General features: G+C 33.8%; 1 protein-coding gene across 1 annotated transcript; it reads left to right on the forward strand.

The window, feature by feature from the left end:
- Positions 1-3,552: 3,552 nt before the first annotated feature.
- LOC310738387 (E3 ubiquitin-protein ligase RNF170) lies at positions 3,553-8,907 on the forward strand. Its single transcript, XM_083563374.1, has 6 exons — positions 3,553-3,728; positions 4,623-4,682; positions 5,097-5,202; positions 7,631-7,704; positions 7,882-7,992; positions 8,185-8,907. Exons 2-6 carry the CDS (start codon positions 4,668-4,670, stop codon positions 8,491-8,493), a joined length of 615 nt encoding a protein of 204 aa, XP_083419500.1. The 5' UTR covers positions 3,553-3,728; positions 4,623-4,667; the 3' UTR covers positions 8,494-8,907.
- Positions 8,908-8,941: the final 34 nt, after the last annotated feature.

Consider the following 8,941-nt stretch of genomic DNA (forward strand, 5'->3'; position numbering starts at 1 on the left):
GACCGAGGAGTGAAAAGCCAATTATACCTGGAGATCAACAGATCAGCCAATCAGAATGCAGCACGACTGAAGTAAAAAGTATAAGAAGAAAAAATTATATACGTACATATATATATATATATATATATATATGTGTGTGTGTGTGTGTGTGTGTGTGTGTGTGTGTGTGTGTGTGTGTGTGTATATGTGTGTACATTATGATCACTAATATTGTGTTGTCTCCCAACGTTCATCAATGAAACTCGGCCTCACAGGTTCATCGCTGTTCCTTCTTTGGACCACTTTTGATAGAGCTAAAAAATTCAAGTATATTTCCAAAACATGTGTTTGGTGCAAAAACTAGACAGTTTATCATTGGAAGAACAACATTCCCACAATTAAAAAGCATGATCTTTCTTTAGGGGCTCTTCAAGGGTGACCGATACCAAGTACTTTCAAGATCAAGTATCATCGATATCAATACCGATACTTTTAGAAGAATATATAAAAAAAATTTAATAAAATTCTCACTGTTAAAAAGGCTATGCAATGTCATATTCTGCTCCACATGAAATACTGTTATATCTTCATATCTAAAACAATCTGTATGGTATAAAGTATAGCTCTCTGAAACGATTCTACTAAACATCTCTTTCTCAAGCAAATAGATGGGGGTCTTGTCTGTATTACATCCTCTGCTCTCCTCAGCTCTTCTCAGCTGTTTTACTTTTAGATGCTTTGTCATAATTGTGGTACTGCCTCAGTGGCATATTGTTCATGTCACATGAAGCTTCATCATTGTTAACTGGAGTGAAATAACTACAGATTATGCTTCTTTTGATTTCAGTCATGATCTGAGCCATGCACTTGAATCCCATTTTAAACCAAGGCTATGACTGAGTGAGCGAATGTTGCCATTATAATCGGTGGAACAGCAGCATAAGATATAGTTCCCAATGACATTTCATATTTAAGTGTTATAAATATTTATATACTGTATGGCGTATTACTATTATTAAAATATTCAAACCTCACTTGTTTAAAATAATAATAAAAAATAATAATATGTTCAATATTTCTATTTTAGAATTTGGTATGATGCCATTATCAAAAATATCGATACTTTAAGATCGATCCACCTGTACCTACTTACTGCTCTTCACCTGGGACAGGGTTTTGACTAAAGGAATTGTGCATATAATTTTAATTAAATTTAATATATTTTTTTAGAATTAGTGGCCACTTTTTAATAAGAAATATTAGAAGAGAATGTCCAGGCTGGTTCAGTCTGACAGGAAGGTTACTTTAACTTCAATAATCATTCTTTATCACTGCTGTAACCAGAAAAGCAACTCAGGAATCACTGCACAGTGAACCTTTTGATAGTCTACAATTACATGGGCATGCAATGTTCAAAAACAAAAACAGAGGCTGCAATGGGTACAAGCTTATTGAAACTGGACAGGTAAAGAGTGGGAAAAGAGATAGGAAAAAGACAAAGCAACATTTATTTTTCTAATGCCTACCAATGCATTTCTGGCAAATCTGTTCCCTTTGTACTAAAATCAGTAGATTTTAAGCCGATTCTAAAAAAAAATTTTATATTAATTGAAAGATTTTAATAAGTTCCTATCCATTTTGATGTCAAAGTAAGAGAGACCCGATTGAGACGGTTTGGACAGGTGCAGAGGAGGGACATAGAGTATATCAGTAGGAGAATGCTGAGGATGGAGCTAGGAAGGAGCCAGGAAGGAGGAAAAAGAGGAACAACAAGAAGGAGGTTCATGAATGTGGTGAGGGAAGTTGGTTTGAAAGAGGCAGATATAGAGGACAGGGTGGTTTGGAGACAGATGATATGCTGTGGGTACCCCTAACGGGAGCAGCCAAAAGAAAAAGAAGAAGAAAAAGAAGGTTAATAAGTTCTTATAAAAGACTGAACATGTTTAAACTATAGAAAATATAAGAATTGTAATATTACTGAGAAAGAATGAAGCCTGCAGTGCCATAATATTGTACTATAGTTCTCACCAAAGAACATTCAGAACAACAGACTTTTGTTTCTTTATACTGTGTTGTTGTAACACTGCTGTAGTATATCTAAGGTGAGGTCAGGAGCAGCTCTTGGCATTCAGAGCGGCTGATGAAATGTGGAGCAAACCAGTGACACTTGTTCCTGAAAAAAAAAAATCGTAATGCTGGACTTTTGCCATATTCAGCCCTGCACAAAAGTAAAATGTGGCAAGATGTTTATTCGACAGATGATAACCCATGTCCGGTCAAGGTATTTTTGGATCGATAACTACTATTTTTAGCTGACATAACCTTCTACATTTTGGCAAGAAAGGTAAAGGGTAAGTATTAGCCAGGTATTGAAAAGGACATAGCAATTTTCTTAAAGTCATTAAAACCATTCGATCAGTAGCGTATATATATATATATATATATATATATATATATATATATATATATATATATATATATATATATATATACGTATATATATATATATATATATATATATATATATATAAATATATATATATATATATATATATATATATATATATATATATATATATATATATATATATATATATATATATATATATATATATATATATGGCAATTTATATACACACACATATATATATATATACATTATGAAAAGCATTTTGGTACACTACTGTATGTAGACAAAAAGTATTGGGACTTCTGACTTTTCCAGCTTTATGTAGTTTTTCCCAAACACAAAGTTGGAGTTATGTAATTGAATCGGTTATCTTTGGATGCAGTAGGATTACACTCTCCTTTCACTTGAATTTGGAGACTCAAACTTGTTCCAGACAATAATCCTGTGCACAAAGTCAGCTTCATGAAGATATGCTTTATATACTGTAGTTTGGAGTGGAAATTCGCAAATCACCTGCTATAGAGCTCTGACTTCAACTATACTGAACACCTTCAGGATAAATTGAACAGTGTCGAGTTTTAAACCTACAATTCTCAGAACACTGTAATTTAAACTAAATAAATATAAGCTAGACCGGCAATATGAATGTACAACATCGGTCTTTGAGTGGCACATACACATAAATCTTTTTTCTTTGTAAACAAAATGTATTTCTACAGTAAAGAAGGTTTGTATCTGGATACAATTCTATGTGGACTATATAAGGTCGAATACTAATTTTTATTTTACATTTTTAAGTTTATTTAAAGCTAAGCTTGAATACATTCCTGAAGCATAGTTCAAATCAATGTGTTTTAAGCACATGTGAGTGACTGAAAACTGTGTGAAAAAATATTATTAAAATGTTAAATAAACCCAAACTATATGAGTAGGAGAAAGAAGATTACTCTTTGTCCTTCTATATATGTGGCCATATGACTAAAATTAATTGTCCTCTAGAGCTCTAGGGCTTCACTTCCTCTATTGCAATGACCCAAAAATGGAAAAAAAAAATGTATATTTGTTATTTCCTTCAGATTTTATTTAAAGGTAATGCAATGTGCCTACATCATAGTAAAATATTCTGTATAATGCAATGCAGGGTTTTTTTTATATTTCACTTGAGCCACACAGATCTCTTACCGGCAAAGGGGGCACTTAGAAGGCCTCTAGTTAATAATTCACTTGGCTGTCAAATCTATTGTAAAGGCTGATGCAGTCAGCAAGCATTGCCTTTTCTCTTCCCACACTAACACAGAATACACACTAATACGCACACCTGTCATAACTTTTAAAAAAGGTAAGAGCATGTTTATTTATCATTTCTGAAATGGGCTTAAGGAGAATTTTGCATTAAATCTTAGCGTATCATTTCCATTCATGTATTTATATGTATTCAGTACCATTTAGTACGTTTGTAAGTAGTACTAAGAGGTCTAGCACGATGTATTTAATGAGTCTTTTGACACGTTTAAATAATTTTATCATATCACTACTGTTTTTTAAATATGTACACAAAACTAAGCCTTCCATATATTTCCACAATGAAATGTAACATATTATAAGCTTTAAATCAAACAGCTGGTTAGAATGTATATATTACATTTTCACACAAAGGTACAGGGTTTACTTGCGTATGCAAACAGACGTTAGTGTTGTTATTGAGAGACAAATATTGTAAACTGTGTAATAGTTTGTTGGGGCAATAAGGAACACACCCATATCAGTTGTAGAAGGTTTGGCAGCTCAATACCTTCAGGTCAAGGATATAATAAAGCAACCGTGTGAAAGCTTTCAATGGAATTTCATGTAATGCAAAATATTAATATCACAATCATTTTTTCCCAATGAATTCGGAAAGGGTTTTTTCTTTCAAGGAAAGGGTTCATAAAGACAAATATGATTTTTTATTTTTGGTAAATGGTCTTTCAGTAAATCTATGTACTTGAAAGATGATGCAGTATAGGTTTTTATGGTCAGTTTTTAAGCAGCAATGAACTCTGCTGTGAGTAATGTGGGAAAGTCAGATGTTCAACTTTACTTTTTTATTTCTCAAACACAAACTGTCTACATTTTTTCATTGATAATAACATTCTCAATCTCATTTATATTCACATCTTAATTATCTATGTATATTGTTGTGTAATGTACATAAGTAAACTGATGATTTACTTTTATGGTGCCACTTTTTCAGGTTTTCGTTTTTTGTAGTAGAAGTCATCAGGAATAAGGACAGTGCATGAGCCCTACTGAGGTGAACACACACCAGACAATAGATTTAATTAACTGACTCGCGAACTGTGCAGTTATCATTGTTATGTATAAAACTATATAGATCTAACAGTTTCACATAACATTTCATTGTTATTTCATAACATTTCCCTTTAACATAAGGATAGAGATGCTATAAAGATTTCAAACACGTGTGTTATGAATAAGTGTAAACTTACAGGAAATAATTGATGTGAAATTTGCCTGGCAGTTATGAATAGTCTATGACCTTGCATACTGTATATAACAAGTATGATTCAGATAGAATGTCTCTTTTACTGGAATGGGATAAGCACCACTTCTTTTACTGCTATAACCTAATAAGGAAGTAAATCTTTATATTGGCTGAGTGTCATAAGTTTATGTTTTTTTTTTTTTCAATCATTCTACTTTTTAGGACCGTCAGTCAGGCATATCTGCAGGTAGAATGGACCTCTATTGTCCTGTATGTTTACACGTAGCCGTTTTTCCTGTGGAGACAAACTGTGGGCATGGATTCTGTGGTGAGTAGAGCATTTTGCACCAGTCACATTGTATAAACATTTTCATGAGAATCATCACTAATAACCAAGTTAATACATAAACCAAGATTAGGTCTTCTTCAAAAATAGATCCTCTAAAAGTACTGGTGCAAATCTTGGTTGGATTGCCAGCCTATTTCTTTTTGTTAGGGTTGAAAGGATTTGATAGAATTGACCTCAGAGCTTTTACAGTAGGTAGATTGTTGGAGGTTACAGCATAAGATCAGATGGCCTTGGTTTATTTAGAAAATTGTGGCATTTCAGAGTGAAGTATAGAGAGGTTAGGTGATCTCGGCCTGTGTTTTGTGGAGCGAGTAAGAGAGCTGATGTGTGGGTGTTCTGACAGCATGGCACAGACTCTTACCAAATGTAAGAATAAAGCAGGTCATGTGACTCCACAACAGCACGTGTTGAGTAGATTAACTCTTGACATAGCAACAGTGCTATTTATTGGGGATGTGACGAGAGAGAGAGAGAGAGAGAGAGAGAGAGAGAGAGAGAGAGAGAGAGAGAGAGAGAGAGAGAGAGAGAGAGAGAGAGAGAGAGAGAGAGAGAGAGAGAGAGAGAGAGAGAGAGAGAGAGAGAGAGAGAGAGAGAGAGTTTTCCTAATAAACCTATTTATTTAAGCACTATAGCACAAATGGGTGAACAGTAATGACTGAAGGCTGAAATGTTCAACAGTACACTGCAGTTAACCTTTTGCAGCATGACAAAATTACACTCTGTCTTCAAATAATTCCACCTATATAAAAACAGCAAAGTTTTAAAACTCAACATTTATACTGAAGGATCAAAAAAGCTCAGGGTTTAAAATGATGGCACATGTTTAACCTACCTTAAAAAACAATACATTATTTATGATTACTTATATCATTAATTATATAAAGTACTAACCCTGTAATAGAATATATAGAATACATACATTAATATTTTTTATTTTATGTTACTTTACTATATATATATATATATATATATATATATATATATATATATATATATATATATATATATATATATATATATATATATATATTCTATAATGTCATATCAGAATCAAAATCATTACGAGCTTTAACTCCAAGTATAATTTGTTTTGGTGACAGAAGCACGTTTTCTAAGGTAAAAAGTAATAAAAAAGCAAAATAATAAAAAATAATAATAATAGTATAAAATAAAAAGAATAATAGTATAATGGTTATATAAATATTAATAAAATTTATTTTATAACGTAATCAAATAGATAGATAGATAGATAGATAGATAGATAGATAGATAGATAGATAGATAGATAGATAGATAGATTAAAAGAATGCTGTATAATGTAATTTATACTGTAATATAATAAATTGTATATATTCAATATATTGTTATATAATGTACTTTATAATGTAATCATAAGAGATAAATTTTACAGTTGTCTGTTAAAGATTCTAAATGGAAAAACCCAGAGTATATAAAGTCATTGCTCAATTAGGTCAACATGAACAACTCTGACTTGTCCTGAACCCCGGTCCTCCTATATATGATAAGCTGTTTAACCAGAGAGACTGATAAAAACCCTTAGCAATGGCAGCCATGTAACACTGGCCTTTGAGACCATCAACTTGCTGACCTTTCACTGAAGTCTATAAATGTTTGTGAAAACCTTGTCTTAGGGTCTTGACCCCAAACATCATGCCTTGTACACTACTTTTTTTCATATTAATTGACAACATGTGAGTTGTCAGATCCAGTGACCCAAGCAGTCTAAAAAATTTCCACCATATTACACTATAAAAATATCCCTGCATATTAGTGAAGTTCATCATGCTGATGGCTTATGGCTGCAAATTGGAAGTAGGTAAGTGGTTAAAATGATGGACTCCTGATTGGATGGTTGTGAGTTTAAATCCCACCACAACCAAGCTGCCACTACTGGGCCCTTGAGCATAGCATTATACAGTAGGTTTTCTGGTCTGCGCTATTTTGTGTGTGGTGTATCTGTCCCACACTGTCTTGTGCTGTTTGTTTGCACTGTCTTTGTCTTGCACTGTTTGCACCAGGTTGCACACGATGCACTTTATGTGGCGAGGACACTTGATTTACTCCTTATCTTTGTGTTCGGTTATTTAGCTCTGTGTTGTGTGATGTCGCTCAATTTTGTTTTATTTAGCACCTGGGTTCTGGAGAAACGTTATCTCGTTTCACTGTGTACTGCATCATCTTTATATGGTTAATATGACAATAAAAGCTTCATGACCTGACTTGACCTGACATGTTATAATCTATCATTTTGCTATTAAACACACAGTTATAACTATGGAAAAAAGGTTTGCATTTTTAGGACACCGTAATTTTTTTAATAATATTTATGGCTCTGATTATTTCTGCCAGACAATAATAATCTTTTTCTCTCTCTGTCTGTCTCTAGCTCCTTGTCTAATATCGTACTGGAAACACAGCTGCTGTTTAGAAGCGATCAGCTGTCCTTTGTGCAGACAAAAGGTACACACATAATAATACACACCCAGTTACACCTAGCAAATATCATTAACCAGAAACTGTAGAGTGTCAGTTTTCAAGCTCTTTTTAAAAATATAAGTTGTAAATTAAAAAATAATAATAAAATCTGTTCGTCTTTTGGTAGACTGTTTCATATTTATTGTTTTGTCCCATTTATAGGTGAGTGTCATGTATCACCAGTTCCAGGAGAGCAGATCAGACAGAAAGGAGCGAGAGGTACTGGGTCATGTTAGAGACTATAATAAACGCTATTCAGGAGCACCACGACGGGTGAGATCCACTTTTCATCCCATACTGGTTATTTCCCTAGAGACAGATTTGTGTTTCTCTAATTACCACTAAGCGTATTAAGACTATACCATTTCCATTGCTTGAACTCATGACACCACGTATTATTCTTTGTATCTTTGAGGGATGTCACAGGTTGAAAGTTGAAAATAACAATACTTTTGTCTTCCTCAGATAAGTGACTACCTCTTTGATGCTCCTTTCTTCCTGCTGCTTTTGTTCCGGGCTTTGTGGAACATGGGCGGTTTGGTGTGGCTCTTCCTGGTAAGAGTGGCACTGTGTGGATTTGGGGCAGCTGCGTCACTGGTGTCTCCATTAGAGGCTGTGCCTGGACACTTCAGTGGGGCTCTGGGGCTTTTAGATGACCTTGTGGTAGTGTTTCTCCTCCTCATCGCCATCATTAACATCCACCAGCAGATGGTGCCAGAAAGGACAACCAGACCACACACTGTGGAACATGGGATACTGTCTGACATGCTGTAAAATGGAGGGCAAAGAACACTGGATCTATCAGATGGATTCAAAAAGAGAAAAGAAAACAGGAGAATACCGCATTCTGTTTTTCAGACTCCAGCACCCAGTGAACATACCATACAGGGTGTATCTGTATATTTAAACAGAAAAACAGTCAAGTGTGTTGTGGCCTTACCAATATTACAAATGGATCTAAAAAGTAAAACTCGGAAAGGTTTCTTGGTTCTTTTTGCTGTAGTCACTGCTTGATGCCTAAATTTGTAAACATTTTAATTTTATTGTGAATATAAAAACTGTCTACCTAACATGTACACTTAGAGAAGGGTTTATGTGTGATATTTTTTCATTTGCTGGTTCAAACATGTTCGTTTTCCTCACGGACACACTTCTGATGTAATATAATAAAGTATTTTTGTACATTCATTGTTTCAAACTAGATGATTGTTGATTTAAGTCG

Source organism: Silurus aristotelis, assembly GCF_946808225.1.
Source record: "Silurus aristotelis genome assembly, chromosome: 15".
NCBI lineage: Eukaryota > Metazoa > Chordata > Actinopteri > Siluriformes > Siluridae > Silurus > Silurus aristotelis.